At 38.6% G+C, this 20,889-nt stretch overlaps 2 protein-coding genes across 2 annotated transcripts; both read left to right on the forward strand.

Moving 5' to 3' along the window:
• Positions 1 to 623: 623 nt before the first annotated feature.
• Positions 624 to 12,939, forward strand: LOC128856088 (uncharacterized). Its single transcript, XM_054091466.1, has 12 exons — positions 624 to 1,352; positions 1,606 to 1,911; positions 1,973 to 2,567; positions 2,637 to 3,683; positions 3,748 to 3,919; positions 3,982 to 4,452; positions 4,508 to 4,642; positions 4,708 to 4,792; positions 4,884 to 5,073; positions 5,152 to 5,302; positions 5,451 to 5,580; positions 12,653 to 12,939. The coding sequence occupies exons 1-12, from the start codon at positions 1,298 to 1,300 to the stop codon at positions 12,754 to 12,756; spliced, it is 3,441 nt and encodes a 1,146-aa protein (XP_053947441.1). The 5' UTR covers positions 624 to 1,297; the 3' UTR covers positions 12,757 to 12,939.
• A 225-nt stretch (positions 12,940 to 13,164) lies between these two features.
• LOC128856090 (uncharacterized) lies at positions 13,165 to 15,364 on the forward strand. The gene is made up of 4 exons (XM_054091467.1): positions 13,165 to 13,598; positions 13,925 to 14,177; positions 14,356 to 14,729; positions 14,795 to 15,364. The coding sequence occupies exons 1-4, from the start codon at positions 13,275 to 13,277 to the stop codon at positions 15,002 to 15,004; spliced, it is 1,161 nt and encodes a 386-aa protein (XP_053947442.1). The 5' UTR covers positions 13,165 to 13,274; the 3' UTR covers positions 15,005 to 15,364.
• The last annotated feature ends 5,525 nt before the right edge of the window (positions 15,365 to 20,889 follow it).

Raw genomic sequence — 20,889 nt, forward strand, 5'->3', positions numbered from 1 at the left:
TCCAATAAGAGGTGTTATTTTGATATTCAAAGAAAAATGCTATTTTTTAATATGAATGATCGGATGTTTGTTTCATTACAAAGAGGAAGGTATGCCGCTAATAGTGGAAAATAACATTAGGCAATTGACCTCCACGATTACGCTTACAGGACAATATCCTTTTCATAAAATTTTCCATAACCGAATTGCAAAGTGGCTGCCCTATGTCCTCGATAGCCTCACGAATTCCATCTTTGAGGTCTTGATTCAACCCTGGGCTGTTGGCGTAGACCTTCTCCTTCACGTGGCCCCAAAGAAAAAAGTCACAAGGTGTTAAATCACAAGATCTCGGTGGCCAATTGTGATCACCTCTTCGAGAGATAACACGGTTCGGAAACTTTTGCCGTTTACTGCGTTTGCAAAAAAAAGTTTTATTTATTTATCAGCAAAATAAATATATTTGGAAAACAATAATTAATTATCGTATCAGATTTCATACACTTTATTTTGAAATTAAAAATCTTTAATTGGAATTTAAAAAATTTCATTTGAAATAAAAAAACTTTAATTTGAAGTTAAAAACCTATATTTCTAAATATGTATTTGCTAGATTAAAATAACTTGAACTATTTTATAATACTTAATTTGCAAATAAAATTGAGTCGAAACTGCAATACCACATTTGGGTTCATATGCGGTAAAGAGTGCAATATTTTTCTTTCGAAATAAGCTTGAATGATGAAGAGCTCAATGGGTTAAAGCATTTCACTGAAACACGTTGAGCTCCAATAATAAATTTTTACTTGTAGCTTATGATTGCCTGATAGAATTCTGCTTGTGTATACTTGTACGTCCAAATTTAACGGCATAACACTGAAAACTAGCTTCGGCCAGGTAACTTAGTCAGCTGATGTAATTCAAACCAGTTCCATGCCGGCGAAACCATGCAGCAAGCCACAGTGGAAATGGTAGACTGCGAAAATCGTTATAAAACGTCTTTCTCACCACACCAGTTGCTGCCAGCTCGCACACAAGTACGCCTTCAAGTCAACTTTTGCAGGCCATCGATGACTGCGATGAAGAAAACCAGATTTAGTTGCACGAGAAACGTTAAAGCGCCACTTTGTGACTCAGTCAATAGCGACGGTGCGTGGTTTGACCAGCATGTGAAAGTGAAAATAATTAAAACTGTTTCTTTGTTATGAGGTTGTGAAAAATTAGTTTGGAAACCTTTTCATGTTATGTACATATGGATGCATGTATTGCATGAATATTCTCTTGTTATAACAAAATACAAAGGGGCGAGCAGAGAAGCAAAATGAAGTTTCCATACTTATTAGTCATGGCTGCTTCAATTTTGTCGCAAAATATTGGTAAGTAAACGTGACTGCCAGTTTCGAAAAAGTTTGGATAAAAGCTGCAGATATTATATCTTAATTCAAATATGTACTCGTATGTATGTATTTATGTGTTTGCGGATCAAATTCACTTGTGAAAGCTCGACTTCACGTTTTTATGCTTTTATATGTATGTACAGTTGTCTCATTATTCGTTTTGTACCTGCAGCTTTCTTGCGTTTTTTATTACTTTTTATTTACTTCTCTTTGCATCTGCTTTCGTAAACAGTCGGCGCGCAACAACTGATAGCGTATATCTCTCAGCATGGTCTGCATGGGGAGATCACTTTCCGGCAAGCCAATTCAACATTTGTGGAAATTAAAGCAAAACTAGAAACCACACTTCAGTATCCGGACCAAGTTTGGAGTTGGGGTGTAAGAAAGTTTCCAGTAGACTATACTGATACCGATCCAGTGACCCGTTGCATTTTGGAGAAATTGGGTGCTCAGGTTTTGAGTTTCGATGAGAGTCTCGACTATTTGGTATTGCCTGGAAATGAGACTGCCATATGGCATCGCGAAATGAATCTAATAGGTGCGGCAAGGACACACATTTTCACGCAAAATTTTTTGATCAAATTCTTCCTTCCCTTAAGGTGAATCTGGGATTTGGGGTAAATCTCTCGTTCTTACGGAAGTCAACTCAAATGTTCGTATTTGTTCCACTATCACCACGATCCAGATGTCAATAGAGCATATGGCAGAAGCTCGCTTCAACACGCCTATAGCGGGCTCAGTGCACTTTCGATGGTTGGCGCCATCAGGCGGCGCAGATGGAGATACACTCATCTACTCTGACCTCTATCATATACAAGCACAGCCCGCAAATGACGATCGTAGCAAGCCGATGACACGTCACAGTTGGAAAATTTTTGTTACTGATATATTCAAAAACGATCATCATCGCACCGAGGACAATTGCAATTTTCTGCAGCTCGTGTTTGATCCTCAAGGTTACGGGGAGAACAAAGGTATTGGTGATCTCGACGCCAGATTGGGAAAGATCAATGTAGCGAAGAATGCGTTACACACAGCACAACGCGCTGTTTACAGAGATGATAAATTTGTATTGTTGCCCTCTGATTTATCGATACCACATCGCACGCTGTACTTGGTACTATTCGATGATCAGCATCCGGACAATTTTTTGGCGTGCACACAAATTCGCCATGTGCAGCAACTGACATACAAGTAAGAGATTGAAAGTTGAAACACGTTCCGATTTAGTTGTGTAGTCGTTCTAACTTTTCGTTTTTGCAGAACCTTCTTAAACTCTGGTGGCATTAAAGGTGAAATAACTTTTACTCAACGTTCACGTTTCGATCCCACCTTTCTGAATTTCACAATTGAATCAGCGGGCAAGCAAGCACGCTTTGTCAACCGAAAGTTTGCCGAAGACGTCTCGGCATTTCGCATACACACTCTCCCACCTATACCGCACAGCAAAGGCTTACAAAATTATTGTAAGTCCACCGGAAAGATATTTAATCCACATTCCCTCGAAACTGGAATTATACCCCCTCCGGGCTTTGGAACTCAAGATCAATATCCCATCGGCGATTTGAGTGGAAAATTGCAAAGTCGCAATAAGGATTATTATCATAATTATATACTACCAAATGCTAGTTCAGAGCTCAGTGGACTCTACTGGGACACATTCTTACCATTGCAGGGTATTAATAGTATCGCACACCGCGGCATGGTAATCTTTACATACAACCGTACCGACATAGACAACATAACAGAAACACCTTGGAGTTGTTCGACTATAACGCAATACCGAAAGAATGGTGTCTATCAGAAGCCAATGCTTACAGCGCAAGTACTGTTCCGCTATCCGTTGGTGGGCCGCGTACTTTTCCGTCAACCGGCTGAAGAGCCTTGGCAGGACACCACTGTCATATTTGAATATCTTATACACGCCGATGGATCGACACAAAATAACACCTTCGAGCACCGTTGGGCCATACATAGTAACTCGCCCGGAAAGGATTTCTATGACTGGCAGAACCGTTGCATTTCTGCAGGCAACGTCTTTAATCCTCATAAGGTACAGTGGGGAAATCATTCGGTTGACGATTACTGTAAACCACATCTACCGGCAATGTGCCGTGTGGGAGCTTTGGATACCCGCGTGGGAACTTTGACAATAGCGGGCAGTAAGAAAAATGCAGAGCACTTGAGTCGACTAATGTTTACGGATACAAATCTGCCATTGTCTGGCAGGCATAGCATTCTGGGAAAATCATTAGTAGTCTACGACGACTTCGGTCCAAAGGCACGCGGGGAACGACTGGCATGCTCAATGTAAGATAAAATAGATTTTTCCGATAACAAAAGTTTGTAATGGAACGAGTTTTTGTCCGCATAGCATCATTGGACACTTCCGGCGCAAAGTAGTGGCGAAAGAATGGTACGCGAATGGAGATGAATTGACAGTAAGTGGACGCCTGGAAATCACACAACAATCGGAATATGACATTAGCAATATCGAGGCGCAGTTCAAAGGATTGAAAGAAAACAGCGGTTATCATATACATATGGTAAGACACATTATTTGGAACCTTAATCAGTGCCCATGTGGTAATTTTGAATTTATTCTTAGACCCCAGTGGAAGCTAATCTTGAGTTTCCTTGCGAAGCTACCACCCTTTATGGCCACTGGAATCCATTCAACATCAATGTGAAATCCTCACCGCCGCCACAGCAAGGGACGACCGATCAGTATGAAATGGGTGATTTGAGTGGGAAATTCGGTACCCTTGATGACGTCACACAGTTCGAAGATGCCTACAATGATACCAATTTGCCGCTGTTTGGTTACAATAGCGTAATCGGTCGTTCAGTGGTGATACATAAAAAGCGTCGAAATGCTCGTTGGGCCTGCAGCACTTTGGAACGCGGCTACAGCCCTAGCGAGGCGCGGGAGATACGTGCGATTGCATCATTTCATCATCCCACTGGATATGCTTATGGTTATATTAAAATGACACAATTGGTACATATCGCCGGGAGTCAATCGGAAACGGTTATCGAGGTCAAACTAAGACATCCAGGGAAAAACGATCGAAATATGGTTGGAAAGATATATTTAAACTAGGAAATGAAATACAAAAGTTTCGTACTTCCAGACGTATGATCACAATTGGCAGATATATGTGAACCCTGTAGGTGTGGATGCTGTAGTAAAGCCCACAATAACGCGATGTGTTGCCGGTGGTTATGTGTGGAACCCATACTATACTCAACTAGCAGATCCCCTGAATGTGGGCTTGCCTTAGATAAATTTATTTTGAACATACAAGTTTAACCAGTATTTCCTCAATTATAGCGTGATTTATACGAGCAGGAATGCGGTCCCGATAATCCACTACGCTGTTATGTAGGCGATGTAGGCGCACGCCTCGGTACTATAAGTATGTAACACTCGAATGTATAATTTCATCGCTTACTCCAAACTTTACTTTAGTTAACCTTATCTGTACTTAACTAACACCTTTTTCCCAGACCTTGGCGTTGAACGCGTGGTTCTTACGGACTCTAACTTTCCTCTCGAAGGTCCTGTGGGGGCTATTGGACGCTCTATAGTCCTCTTTGGACCTGATCATTCTTCGGAACGCTTTGCTTGTGCCAACATTGAGCCGGATCATAATGTTTTCAAATATGTCAATTTGCAGAAACCCCCAAGATTTGTTGTGTACGCCCAATTTATTAATACTATTTTCATTGCTTATAATTTTTCTTATAACACCTTTGAATTTTTACACCTTTTCAGAGCTCAGTTCCTGGAAGAACTTCGGTCCGTCATGGGCATACCCGAATGGATGTTGGACGTGGATGCACGCAAAACTAAGGAGCTGCATGGCGGTGCTTGCATTCAAATGATCATACATTTCAAGGGTCCCATAGCACATCGTTTAGAACTGGTAAGAAAGCAATGCTTGCAACAATAGAACTTTGTTGAAGAGAAGGTAGAGAGAGTTGTTAGTGTGACGTAAAGAACGGAGATTTTTTATTTGAACCTGACGATCTGTTACCAACCATTTTCATATCGTTTGTTTGCTTCCTTCACAGGACATGTCACGACTAATCGCTGCTGGACGTCTAGACGCACCAAGTTTATACGTTCCAGGTTACGTGAATACTAAAAGAAAGGCTACAATATCGTATAGGACTTGTGGTGTACGAGATCCAAATGAAAAACGTGAGTAACCCTGTGCCTTATGATTGGCTTACTGAAGGATTTTCAAAACTGAAAAATACAATTTCCAATAAATATACACAATCAACACACACGACCAGTCCAGTTCAGCACTAGATATGCATTTTTTTTAAATAACAGTGTAGGGATGCTAAAATGACACATAAAAAGTTGAGGCACGGAGGTTTAATTTTGGGTCGTGGTTTGTTTTTCTGAATCAGGGAGTCTTTTGGATACTTGTTACGGTTATATGAAACAGCAAAAAGGAATCGAATATATAAATTAATTGTAATCGTTTATTATTCCTACATACTTTATTTCATTTTTTTGAGCACAATATAAAGTTAAATGCTTAAGCGATATGACTCGCCTTTCGTACGTTCACTTTTGTACTGCCCGATCGCTGACTCCCATCGCCCGCAATTGCTGTTGCCTTTGCAATCTTTAGCGTGCATGTCCCAACAACAATGCCAGCACCCACAACTGGTTTTTGCTAGTCTCACCTTCAACTGACCTATGCTATTCTTGCAAAGGTGATCTTCATAACTGCTGGCACTATGAACAATAGGCAACGGTATGGGCAATTTGTTTCCTTGCTGTTTTATGTGTTGCTAGGCGCATTGAAACTTCTACCGCCCAACCCAGCATCCAATCTGATGCGTTGACTTAACCCAGCATACAAATGCAAGTAAAAGGTTGCTCGGTCAGAAGGGATACCTTAGAAGCAAAAATTGTCTGTACTGACGTTTGAAGTACAACTTGATTTCCGTGAACGATCCTTGGCGTAGTCGCATTAAGTTTGCAGAAATATTAAATTACAATTAATTCAGAGTGCTTACTTACAAAATTAATATATCATTGATTTCAAATTCTTATTTTTTTAGAATGTTAAGTTCTTATTTGAATAGCTTTAATATTACTTAGAAAAAGATATAATCATTCAAACCATGAAAAAAATGGACTTGTTTGGTACGATTATTGCGTCAACCTTGATATTTTTTATGTTAAATAGATTATCGAAGATTACTCTTATGTATCCTTTTGCCGTCAATCAAAACTGTGGTGCCAATATCCTTCTGGATAACCTTTTCTACAAAAACTTTATCCAATTTGTTGCCAAGTCTTTTATTACGCTTTAAGAAAACTTTTTCCCCGGGATAATATGTTCTCATTGACTTTTTTACATTACACCTTTGAATGGTTTTTTCTTGTGCTGCAGCTAACATTTTCCTGAGATTTTCTGAATTTTCTTCTGAGCTTTCGTGAAATACGTCAATTGGCTTAGCATTAATCACGGAGTGAATACTACAATTGTATTTGTGTGTTACTAGTAATACTAACTCGGTAACATCATCAATTTGCTGCTGGTTCTTATTAATATACATCGAATAATTTCTAGCAACGTGGAATGGAGCCGCTCCACCTGTCCATTACTTTCGCTGTGGAGGGTTGGTATAAAAAACTGCGCAATGGAAAAATTATCTCGGAGCAATGTCATAATCGTGTTCGATTGAAAGGCTTTTTCGTTATCGGAAACGATAGTTTTAGTATCTTTGAATACGAGCAAAGTTTCTAAAAGCGCATTTTTTATGTCGATCATAGATCTGGATGCTATAGGCTTCACAATGGCAAATTTTGATAGTTTGTCAAGACAGGTCAGAAATAAATACTTGGAAATTATAAAAACATCGACATGAAGGATTTCCCCTAATTTAGTAGGAATAGGAGTTTGACCTATCAATGCATCAGGTGGCTTACGTTGATACTTATTTTCCAAACATATCTTGCAATTTGTGATCGTTGTTTTAAGTAAATATTTCATGTTTGGAAAATAGTACTCGCGAGAAATTTGCTGATAATTTTCATGTAAACCACGATGGGCCCTATTGTGCTCTGTTACTACTGCTTCGAGTTGGTCATCCTTATTGATTAAATCTATAACGAGGAGTTCAGTATGAACAAATTTAATACCGGGAAAAGCTAGTAATATCGAGCTCTGTATTTCACCCAGTGTGGGAAGATTGCAGTGTATACCATTGGTAACATTATAGTTTATAACACCCTTTAAACACTGAATAAGGCCTTCAATTGAGTCGTATGTGATTGTGTGTCTAATCATTTTCTGAAAAAGTATCTTTGTACTTTTACTGCATGAGCCTGATTTCGATATCAATAGTTGGTTTTTGAATTGATTTATTGGATTCTTGATTGTCTTTATCACATTACTGGACGATACTTCACTATGGACTGTTTCAGCTGATTCGGTCCCATTTAAATTGTGAGAAAACTGCCTTGAAAGTGCGTCAGCTACTTTATTTTCGCTTCCGGGCTTATAATAAAGCTTTGGGGAAAATTCCTCAATAAACGCACGCCATCGTTTCATTTTGCTATAGGGATTTTTTTCTGAGATCGCAAATATAAGGGGTTGGTGGTCCGTAAAGATTTTGATATCTTTTATACCATATAGATAATGGCGAAGTTTTTTTAACGCCCACACAATGGCAAGTAATTCACGCTCATTAACAGCATAATTTTCTTCAGTCGCGGAAAGCGTTCTGGAAATCATCGTTATGGGACGACCCCTTTGTGATAAAACCGCTCCTAATGCCTTGGACGAGGCATCTGTCGTAAGCTCGAATGGCTGATTGTAATTAGGATATTGAAGTAAAACTTCTTCAGATGCTAATATATGCTTGATCTTTTCAAATGCGCGTAGAGCTTCTGTGTCGAGAGTAATTTTTGTCTGTTTCGAAGCTTTGGTACCGACTTGCCCATTTTCACCGCGAAGGTAAAGGGTTAATGGTTTAACAATGGAGGCATAATCTCTCACAAAACGTCGATAATACCCTGACAGACCGAGGAATGAACGCAAGGCACGCAGCGTTTCTGGTTGTTCGTAATTGATTATGTCATGGACTTTGTCTGGACAAGTTTAAATGCCTTTTTGTGAAACAAGAAACCCTAGGAATTCGACTTCGGTTTTGAAAAATTTCGACTTTTCCGGCGACACTCTCATTCCAGCATTTTCTAGCTTTTGTAGAATATAATCGATATGCTCCAAATGCGATTCCTCATTTGGAGAGTATATGATTATATCATCGACATATACATGACAGAATTTCCCTATTACATCGCGCAACACGTCGTCGATAGTTCTTTGGAATATGCCAGGCGCGTTTCGCAGGCCGAATGGTAACCGACAAAATTCATATTTCCCATTATTGATACTAAACGCTGTTTTTTGCCTGTCCTGCTCACACATAATTATCTGGTGGAAGCCTGATTTTAAGTCCAAAGTTGTAAAAAATTTCGAACTTCCCAGATTAGCTAATATTACAGACGTATCCGCGATGGGGTATCGGTCAGGAATCGTTTTTTCGTTGATTTTCCTAAAATCAATTACCATACGTAAATTGGGTTTTCCACTATCATCGACACCTTTCTTCGACACAACGTGCACAGGGGAATTGTAAGGCGAACAGGATTCTTGGATTATGCTATCTTTAAGAAGCGATTTAATTTCATTATTAATGAATGGGGCTACTGATATCGGATAGGGATAGCTTTTAGTGTAAATTGGTTCTTCTGTAGTTGTGCGGATACGCGCCTGGACTCTTGTATTAAACGGTAATGCCCTGTCGGGATCAGCAAAAGCATTAACATTTTTATTTATAATGTTGCGGAATTTGGACTGAAATTTTACTGGTACTGAGTCTTCTGAAATGGTAATTAGGTTTACCTGCTCACATGAAAGAAAGCATATTTTGACTTTACCATTCCGGTAAAATAAATAGCCTCTTACAGTGTCGATTTTTGCATCGATTTCTTTCAAAAAGTCGTATCCTATTATACCGTCAAACGTGTTTAGGGTGGATAATAAGTAAAACGTTGAGGTATTTTCTAAAATGTTTACTTGACATTTTTGATTAATGATATTTTCACCGTTTATCGATTTTAGATTAAAACCGCTTTTCAAGTTTTTGATGCCTTGAAGAAATGGTAATGGTTTAATGTAATTTTTGGATGTACCTGTGTCAATAAGAAATCGGAGCTCCTGACCGTTTCTGCCTTTTTTGGTAATAAACGGCAGGAGCGATCTCAGTTTAAATAGTTGATCTCATCACCAATTTCCGAAACTGTCACATCAACTTCATTATAATTATAGTAATCACCGTCATTTTGATTATAATACTCATCGAAACTTTGACATTCATGATCATTCGAAGATATTTCAACTTCTGGCATAAAGTGAACCTTCTGAATCTTATGAACCGGCGAACGTTCAGATAACTCTCGGTCATTACCACGCTTAAAAGCCACTGGACGAGGATCTGGATTTCGTGAGTTAGAAGTATATCTAGGGCTATAAGGCTGCTGTGTGGCATGAGGCTGTTGTGGAGTAGGTGAGCTTTGAAAATTACTACGTTGCCTATAGAAACTTGAGCCATTATCTACTTCCATTGGGGTTGGTTTATTTAAGTTATGATTCTTGGTCTCTGTAGACTGATATTGGTACATGAATGGTCTAGTGCGATTAGGTTTATTTGCATTACCCAATGCGAAAGCTTCGGCGAATTCATAACGCTTATGGCTAGTTTGCAGCTCCTGTGCAACTGCCAGGGCTGTTGGAAGGTCTTGAGGTCTTGCGGAGAATAATACATCACATAAAGGTCTTCGAAGACCAGATATGAATACGTGTAATGCGTTTTCTCTAGTCCGCTCATTCAAAGCTGCTACGAGCTCATCATTACCACTGTGTGTCATTATCTGCTTATTAATAATCATCGATAATTTTTTATCTACCTTATCATAATAATCAGTGATGGACAAATTGTCCTGCCTTAAGATGCTTAACTCGTTCTCTAACACATATAGAGGTCTTTTATCAGAATAAGTCTGATCAAGCCTTGAAATTATTGCTTTGAAATTCAATACTGTATTAAAGGAAGCTAGAGTGGAATTAGCAGATTCGATTATTTTATTTCGAAATATGCCCATGGCAATATAATACCTTTCCGAACCCTCTTTATAGTAATTCATGGCGAATTGTGCGGCACTTCGCCAACCTGGGTATGAAGCAGAATTACCCTTGAATTCGGGCAAGGACTTAATCAAATCTAAACTTGCATTATCTTGAACCAATGGATCTATAGAAACCGGTAGCTGCGGTTCAACGCTAGGTGGTTGTAACCTGCCAACAGCTAAAGTTAGCTGACTAAGCTGTTCTAATAATTCCGATTTAGTGCGCGCATTGGCTTGGTTAACAATTTCGAGCACATCTTCTCTACTTACACTCATTTTATCCTTAAGGAATTAGTTTTCTAAGATAAAGCAAAATGCACTTTAAAAAGTTCAGCGCATCAAAAGCGGCAAAAAATTGGTTATGAAATACTTTTGAGTTTCAACCAAAAGTGTTAAGAGAGCAAGGAACCACTCATACAAGACGGATTTTTTTAAAAAAAAAGAAAAACTAGATTTAAATCAAAAAAAGGTATGAAAGAGTGTTTTTTTTTAATATTTTGAATCTTACGAATTTGAAATATTCTTCCCTTAATTTTTATTGAAATTATCAAAAACTATTTTGTTTTAAAACTTTAAGTTTGTCAAGAAAAACCAAGACTTAGTTTGAAATTGTGTTTGAACACACAATGTGCACTTTTTATCAACACGTTTTAAATTCAAAAATCTTTTTTAACTTTCTTTTGTATTATTACTTAATCTTACACTCAAAATTTAGTCCACTTTAAACATAATTTGAAAACCACTTACACTTTTTTGGATGCCTAATATTAATGAAAGTTCCTTTCTTTAGGTCACGTGGTCCTTTTGTGTTGAGTAGCTTCTCGGGATTCTATGGTCCTTTATTGCTTCGGGTAGAGCAGCTTCTCAGGATTATGTAGTACTTTTGTGTTGAGTAGCTTCTCGGGATTCTATGGTCCTTTATTGCTTCGGGTAGAGCAGCTTCTCAGGATTATGTAGTCCTTTTGTGTTGAGTAGCTTCTCGGGATTCTATGGTCCTTTATTGCTTCGGGTAGAGCAGCTTCTCAGGATTATGTAGTCCTTTTTATCGCTGCGAGTTGGGCGCCAATTAATTGTAATCGTTTATTATTTCTATATACTTTATTTCATTTTTTTGAGCACAATATAAAGTTAAATGTTTAGCGATATGACTCGCCTTTCGTACGTTCACTTTTGTACTGCCCGATCGCTGACTCCCATCGCCCGCAATTGCTGTTGCCTTTGCAATCTTTAGCGTGCATGTCCCAACAACAATGCCAGCACCCACAACTGGTTTTTGCTAGTCTCACCTTCAACTGACCTATGCTATTCTTGCAAAGGTGATCTTCATAACTGCTGGCACTATGAACAATAGGCAACGGTATGGGCAATTTGTTTCCTTGCTGTTTTATTAGTGCAAATACCTTGCACTTGAAACTTCTACCGCCCAACCCAGCATCCAATCTGATGCGTTGACTTAACCCAGCATACAAATGCAAGTAAAAGGTTGCTCGGTCAGAGGGGATACCTTAACTTATATAAGTAAACACGTATACTCGTAGTATACCGAATGCTCATAATGATGAGAAAAGAGTGAGGCAAGGCTAAATCTTGCCTGTCCATTCGCCCGTTAATTCGACCAAAAATTACTATATTTCAATGAAACTTGACACACATTTTACTCTTTGCCCAAGAAAGCATCTCTTAGGACTCTGCGAACCACCTTTTCACACGCCCCATCAAACCCGCTCATCTAACACCCTTCTCTCTGGGGACCCAACCTATCGAAACAGCAAGTTTCCTGTAAAATTTTTTTTGTAAATTTATGTATAAACATAAATTCCGAGTAAAACTGCTTCAATAGTTTTTTCAATTATTTCTGGGAAATAAGAAATAAGCTCCTGTATGTAGACTTAAGTACTTTACTGTATGTAAAAATATGAAATTAAAAAACAGCAGTAAAAACAACACTGTTGGGGTAATAAATACACACAAATTTGCAAAATTTTAGCCACTGTATGCATACATACAATTACGTCACATTTGTTTATCAATAAATTTGTTTGTATATTTTCAGGTACTAAATCATTCACCGGCAGCTTCTACAACACCTCAAATCGATCGCTTCCAAAGTATCTCATATTCGCAATTTTAATCTCATTCAGTTTGTATAGTCAATAAACATTTCGCTTTGATGTTGCGTGATGTGCACACAAATATAGTCCAGTGTTTGTTAAATATGTAACTTTTTTGTGTATATATAAACATACCTTCTGTATTCATACAATAAATAAATAAACATAATTTATTTTAGAATCTTGCTTTGTTTATCTTTCTCTCTCTACCTCTGCCAACAAAACGCATTTACGATTTCCAAGTCTCTTACGCCGCGACTATGGTGCGCTCTCAAGCAGCAACGCCTATGCTCTTCACACCCTAATTTCTCTTTTTCCGTGCAGCAGCGCTTTAATTTGGAAATAAATGTTGGTAGGTTTGTATGTATGTACTCGTATTCAGCTGCTCTGATGCAATGCGCCTGCGTCGCAAACATGTGCCTTTAGTATCGATTGAAAAATGGACAATTTCTTTTATACACCACAAATTCTAAGTCTTCGCCTGGCAGCTGTCGTGAAAAATTGTTCTCTAGCCGTTGAGTGAAGCAGCAGTATAGCAAAAAATTAACAATTTTGAATTCAATAATGAATTGCGTTTTTCTAGCATTTTGCTTGAGTTTAGCCGTTACAACTTGCAGCGCAACCGTTCTAAGTGGCCCATATCTCTTTTGGGGTCATCAGAGTGTCATTACATTGCAGCCGCGCGCACTTGTCGAGGCTAGCGAAGACGACCTCACCAATTTGTTCCAGGACGCAAAAGCTATCGTGATATTCGTGCGAAACACTACGGGACGCCTAGATGGCGAGGCCTATCCGAAATTCCAGCAGCTGGTGAAGAATAACGCTTGGTCCTACTTACCCCAACGTTTTCTCACCGCTGAACCCTTCAACTACAATGCAAACATAGAAGTAAATACATACATACATACATAGATTTGCAATTGCCATGCATTGGCCAATATGTGGTGTAAGCGCGCAGTGTTCATATTTGCATGCATATGCGCGAGTATGTGTGTGTTTTGCATGGGTGTTTAGTCACAAATGCACACTTGCATACATACATGCATACTTATATGCATAATTACATAAAATAGCATAATTATAAGTGCATCCATGCGCATATGTGCGTATGGTAATCAATTTTTGTCTGCCCGTTTCGACACATCTGCATCCAATCATACGCAATGTTTAGAGTGAAATATTTTTAAACGTTTTCTTCTTCTCTGCATCCGAAGGTCATCAACTTAAGCGGCTCTGCTGAGGAAGAAGACGATGCACTCATTTCCGGCTACAACGATGCGGTCGCCATTTACGGTAGTGGCGAGGTATTGGCCATATTAGCCAGTCGCGAGGATGACACCCACTACATTACTAAAAGGGACACCAAAGAACGTGAGGAACGCACCGAGGAGGAACGGGGCGCAACAACGACTTCTCAAACACCAACCGCTGAAGAGGAAGACAAAACTTTCATATACGAAGCACTTGGTGAGTATTGCAGGATCTCGATTTCATTCGACCAAATCATCTCTTTTGTACTGGTGCATATTTTTTATTTATTATGTTATTTCTTATTCAGTTATTTATTTATCGAATCACAATTTCAACACTTGAACGCTCAATACAAAGTATTTCATTTGAGTATTATGCACTTCTTACTTCGTAGGCCATAAAGCTGTACTATATGTCACCTCTGCTCCGATAATCAACATCAACGGCAAGCTCAACAACACCAAGCTTGTGTCGCACAACAAGGATGTCACTTTCGATGATCAGAAGGGAAAAGGCTATGGACGTCTCAATGTCATATTCTCGGTGGACACTCAGAAACTATTCTTGCGTTTCAACTTTACATTGAGCCGCGGTTATTGGAACATGAAGGCCGTTGAGGTGGAGTACAATGAGTACAAATCAGTATTGCCTGTTGTGGGCACGCTCTATACCATTCCTTCTGCACCGATTGGCTTCTCGTACCGCTGCTCCTCACGCAGTCTACAATTTGGCAATGATAACGACAGCCTCACCATAATCGATTATCAAGTACCTAACGTTTTTTGGCGTAGTATACATTTATATGATTTCTCATGCACAATTTACATTCTTAGGTGCAACCCTGGTTGAATGGCATACCTCGCTTTGGCGATGTCTACGATTGCGTCGGCTTTACCACAGCACCTATTTGGGCCGGCGTTCTAATAACATTTTTCTTAGTTGGCATTTTGTCTATTGGCCTGATTGCATTAATGGATATAAAAACACCAAACCGATTTGAAAGCTCACGTAGCAAGCAACTGTCACTGTTTATTCAGGAGTAGTGGCGACGTATTATTCCGAAGTGGGGTACTCTCCACTCAGCCCACTTCATCGTCTGCTAAAAAATATTACCAACTTACATATTTACATATAAAAAAGTCGCTTGTGCAAATGTAAACTTATTCGAGTGTTTATGAATTGCTTAACGAGTACTGGAATGTTCATACTAATTACCTACGGCATCACAAATCCTCTTGTGCTCTTCACATTGGCTATAGAATTTTTCCTAATACATTTATTGTTCATTTTAATTGTTATGTATGTGTATATTTTATTGTTTTATTGATCTCTAGATAATTACAAGTTCAAACAAAAACTTAAATAAATAAAGGGTTTTTCAAAAGACGCGCCTAGACAGAGTATGTGAAAATGTAGATTTTCTTAACTTTCACTACACGCCTCTAACAATTATGTGTGAAAAATGGCATCAATTAAATGCCCACCATGAGAACGTCTGCAGTTAGCATCCGCCAAAACAGTCGATGCATGAATTCTTAATTGTTGACAACGTCGAAGTGTCAACTTCGATGGTTGTTCAGCAACACTTTGCGCTACAGGAGCAATATTCTCAACAGAACGTCCAGTTCTGTCAGTCAAATTTTTTATTCTCGACAGAACCGGTTTCTTGACATTTGAATTGTCGACTCATTCGGACGATTATTTCCACCAAAAATATTACAAGTTTTGCGATGTGTTGTTCCTAAAAGTCGACAATTTTCATAATCAATTTCAATAATTCGAATGCGTTGTAAAAGTGTACATTTGTCTACTTGAGAAATGTGAAAGATGACATAAAAATGGTACCGTCTAGCAGTAATTGGCAACGGACATCTAGGCGTTACTGGTCCTCATTTTGAAAGGTCCTCATTAACAGTAATAGTATTATAAAAAAGTAGCTGTACATAGCTACAATTATTAAGCAATTACATCTTGCCATATGTATTTATGTACATACATATACCTATATATATTCGTGAGTGTTTCAAATAAATATCCAATAGCCCTATCTTAGGTGCGTGTGCAAAATATTTGTAATTATTTTAGTGTTTATATCTGTATGGCGGCTTACAAAACATGAAAATAGGTGGTGACTTCAAACCCCCCTCCTCCTGCTCCTAATAAATATATTACATTGTATATATATATTATTTGTATGTGTTTGGCTGTGTTCAACTCTTGCTTTGTTGCTGATGCTCACGTGAGATTTGAAAAAGTCCTGGAGGGCGTCATGTGCGTTGATTTTGGATAATGAAAAGGCATTCAGTGGCAAGTAAACAATCAATTTCTCAGGTACCTGGCACACGCGAATTATATCTGCTTGCTAGCCTATAAACTTTACGACCTGAAACTGCTTACGCAAGCCATGTAGGAAAGGCAAGGTACCGACTTCAAGATCAACGACATAAAAATGAAAGCAGAGCCGATTGCAGAAGGCGTACAACAGTATGAAAATGTGGAGAAATTTTGCTACATTGACTGCATGGTCACCTCCGAAAGTGTCTCTGAGGTAGATGTTGGATGTAGGACTAGCAAGCTATTTCATCATTTGGCATCCTCGCGAATTTCTGGCAAAATAACAACACCAACGTTCAAACCAAATTGCGCATATTTAACTCAAATGTCAAATCTGTCCTCTTATATGGTTGCACCACATGGAAAGTAGCCGCAGTAATCACGAGACGCCTGCAAAGATTTGCTAACCGCTAGCAGCGCCGTATTTTGTGATTTTGGTCCCGTACAATATCCAACACGAACCTGTTAAAAAAGCATCTGGTTAGCCACTGAAATTCAAAAAAGGAAGTGGCAGTGGGTTGGACATACGCTTAGATTAAGTAATGACAATATGGCTAGGCAGGTTTTGCATTGGAACCTGGAGATACTCAACAGATGCTGAAATGAACTCTCTTGGTCTTACGTGGAACGAATTGAGATACGATACTTGGCGAAGAGGTGTAGTTGACGCCTTATCCTCCAGTGGGAGTTAAACGGAATAGTCTATAATTAGCAATGAGAAATATATATGAGATAGATATAAATACATAAATACATATGTAGCTTGCGATCATCTTTAAACATTTTCTTCGAAGTCGTATGGGCAAGTGTGAGGCCCTGGGATATCTATTTTCATTTTGTGCATTAATTTGTCCCAAAGCACCAACCTAATTTTTGAAGTTTAACCCTTCACCGTCAGTAACTCCAGTTGAACTTAATTCTTCGATAAAAACAATAATTTAACATGGCATTTATTACCAACTTTACTTATGACTCGTCCTTTATCTCAACTGCGCAGCGAATAGATGTGTGCGCCGCACTCCTTAATTACAGCAATATTTTTTGATGACTTGTTGTTTGCCTGCCGCAATACTGCGGAAGTTATGTCGCGCCGAACGTATTCTTTCAAAATGCGAATACTTGGACCAATAACTTCGTTTCATTTCAATTTTATTTTGCGCTACAAATAATAACTAAACGAGATTAAGTGGACCTCGAAGCAGTATTTATTAAATAAAAACTTACTTTTCCTCTTCCATTTCAACACTGAAGAGAAAACTTTAAATGTTGCGCTTGATTAGCTAGGGATGACCATCAGATTGTCAACATTTTACTGACAGAACGCGTGACGTCAGCATAGTTGCAGAAATTTGATATCATCTAAAAAAAAGTAACTCTTAATTGTCAATAACAAGTAACACTTCCAATTGTTGTCAGTAAGCACGAGAAAGAGGAATCGACGGGCGCGCTTTAATGAATTTGTTGGAACTCGGTTACTGCGTCAATCTAAAAAACAAAAGAATTCCAGCAAATTGGTAAAGTCTGGCTGACCAAACTTTGCGAGACGGTATAGTATTTTTTATTTTTTTTGTATTTTAAAAACTGAAATTGTGTGAAATTGGCACTACAAAGGCAACCACATCCTTTTGTTGTGCCAATCAAGCACAATTTTTAATTTCAGATTCCTTGCGATCCTGGCTCTGCTAGCGGATTTGTTGTCGAGAAGAAGCTTCAAATAGCCATCTTTCGTTTAAGGTTTTAAAGAAAAGTTATGTGCTTTTTTTTTTGACCGATCACATATCAAATTTGCCTAATTAATTGTTGATAGGAGAATAGAAAAATGGCATTGCAGAAATCTAAAAAAATATTTTTTTGAATTTTTTGATTGCACATTTGTATTTACATGAATACTCAAGTATATATTTGGTACACACACATGCAAACACTTGTATATAAAAAAGTATCACTGCGTGTGTGTGTGCTTGTGCCATTTTCCTTTCATCCCATTTATGTAGACTGACAAGCTTTCTTCGCTTATCGATCTGTTGCTAAAAAAATTTTACTTTCTAATTTCGACAAGTAACTGAACACCCATTTACGTACGTATTGCTACATACTTTTACGCCCAAACTGTGGAACATTAATACGCCGGACCCACTTTGTTGCACATAACTCACAAGTTGCCTCAGCGGCTGCCTCGTCAACTACATAAGCCGTGGCGCAAGAGACGAATAATAAAAGCGAGTTCTGACAACAACAAGTATGCTCAGGTATGTTGGTATGTATGCATGTGTAAATGTGTGTATTGAGTAGCTATATATGTATGTATGTATGTGCATGCATACCTTGCAGATGATATGAAAGTAAGCAAGTTCCTTCTTATGCTTCGTTTTCTTGTTATGCTGCACATATATAAGTATGTATGTTTACGCATGCAATACATACGCACATGTAAGCCTACACAAGTATTTACGTATTTGAAACACATGTTGCACATGATGCACATTCAATAACACTGCACTTGAAAGCTTCGTTGGGATGAAAATCGAGTTTCCGGAGCCTGGAAACTCTGGTTAAGATGCCGATCAGCCCCCCGCCAATGCCCCATCTCCTAGTGGATATACTCACAAGCATTTTATTTCAATTTAATTCAAATTGCTACCGGTCAAATGACTTTCGTTGTCATTTCTATGAAAAACGAAATCGATTGCGCTCAGTCGCCGCTCGCGCATGCGCAATTAAGTCTAATCAAAAAGTGAGCTGCCGCAGCCAGACTCATACGCGTGCATCCACGCAATGTGTGTCAATGCCGTGTACGGTGTGTGAGCTGAGCCAGTTGCTACTAACCTGTCCGGTGGTGTCCAGCAGTGAATGTTGAGGCAAACAAGCAGGATAGCTGTGAAAGTGGCCGCGTTTAAAAAAGTTGATGCGCGGACGATCGCTAATCGGTGTTTGTATTTGATTTATGTTGCAATTGAGTAAATCGATGGTCAAGTTACTAGTTTTTCGGCTCTTACTTTTGTTGTCAAAATATCCACACAGCCTGGCAGGTAAAAGGAGCTCCTCTCATACATACGATTTTAATAAAACAAGCAAGAAACCGGTAAAAAAGGAAGTCAAATAAAAATACAAAATTCAAAGTAACTGTTTATAAACTAAATAAATTGAAATTAAAATAAAACGGTTATTGAACCAGCAAGACCCCATCGACTGCTTCGAGTGTCAAAATAAATTTCTATCTGTTTGTTTTATGATAAATAGCTGGAGACTATTAAGTGGTCATGCAGAGGGACAAATTAGCTAGTTACTGGAAAATAAAGCAATTTTTTGATTTGTTTCTAACGACACACAGCCACAGACAATTCGTAAAATCGATATATTATATTTGTATTGCTCTAAGAACCTCCCACAGCCGAGTAAAAAGAAGGCAGGCAGAGTAAAGTCTCAATTGCAACTTTCGGTGTACCAAATATAACGCCGGCCATACAGTAGTATTGACAATGTAACAACTACTTCGTTAACTTAGGCATGTTTGTCCGATGATTCGACGAATATTAAGATTTATCAATGAACATTTTTACACATATGTTCTTTATCCAAGGTAGATTGGTATTGAAAATGCGCGCAATCAGCCAATAACCACGCCCACTTCCCGTGCCACGGCAATTTCCAAGAAAGAAAAGGCCTTGGTATTTCTGTTAGAAACGAGGCAAAATTAAAACTTTTGAAAAATGTGTGGGCCACGCCCACTTTCGCCCAAAAACTCGGCCAAACTTGGTGAACGCATTGCTCGCCGCCCCTGTTAAATAACCCGCGTGGAGGACCTTTTTTAAAGCCTTCGGTTGAGCACCTGAGTCTGGCCTTTTTTCGTCCAGTTGGAGCTTCATTTTTAAAAGGTTATATCCATAAATCGATAGAAAATTAAATTTTAGTGGGCTACCTTTAAACTCAAGTCGTTAGCCATAATAGAAATATGATAAATTCACGTGGCAAATAGAAAAAGTCTGGACAGGCGGGTGCCCAACGGAGGGTTGAATATAATTGAGATCGGGTAAGAACCACGCCCCCGTTTTAGATGTTAAGTCTAAATTCCCATCCATTTCAATGATGCTAAACACTTAAACTGTCTTTGTCTATGAGTTGGTTTGATTCGCGTTATGCCCGCCATGCTTCTATTGGCAGGGCTTTCTGTGGATATAACCAAACATCACATCTATCGGGCCCGAGTTTTTTTTGCGTAAAACAACTTTTACTAATATTTTTAATTCGATGTCCTAGCATAAACATAATTGGTAAATAATCTGTGAGAAATTATTGTTTCATAGACTTGATAAGGAATTAAATAAATAAATAAATAAACCTTAGCTATTTGGTGTATGTCGGGGCGTTGTTACCACCCTATTACATATTTTTCATAAGGATTCCAGCTCTCAATCACTTTCCATAGCTTTAGAGCAGAGTGTTGAATGTCAAGACCAAGCTAAATTACTAACCCCGCCAATGTTGATTTGCAGCGTCGAAGAAATTTTCATGGGAATACTTAACTAAAGAGCCTATTTTTATGTAGGCTTGTGTGTGTGCATATACCAACAATTATTGCATTATTCATAATTAT

The sequence above is a fragment of the Anastrepha ludens genome, chromosome 2 (assembly GCF_028408465.1).
Source record: "Anastrepha ludens isolate Willacy chromosome 2, idAnaLude1.1, whole genome shotgun sequence".
NCBI classification, from domain to species: domain Eukaryota; kingdom Metazoa; phylum Arthropoda; class Insecta; order Diptera; family Tephritidae; genus Anastrepha; species Anastrepha ludens.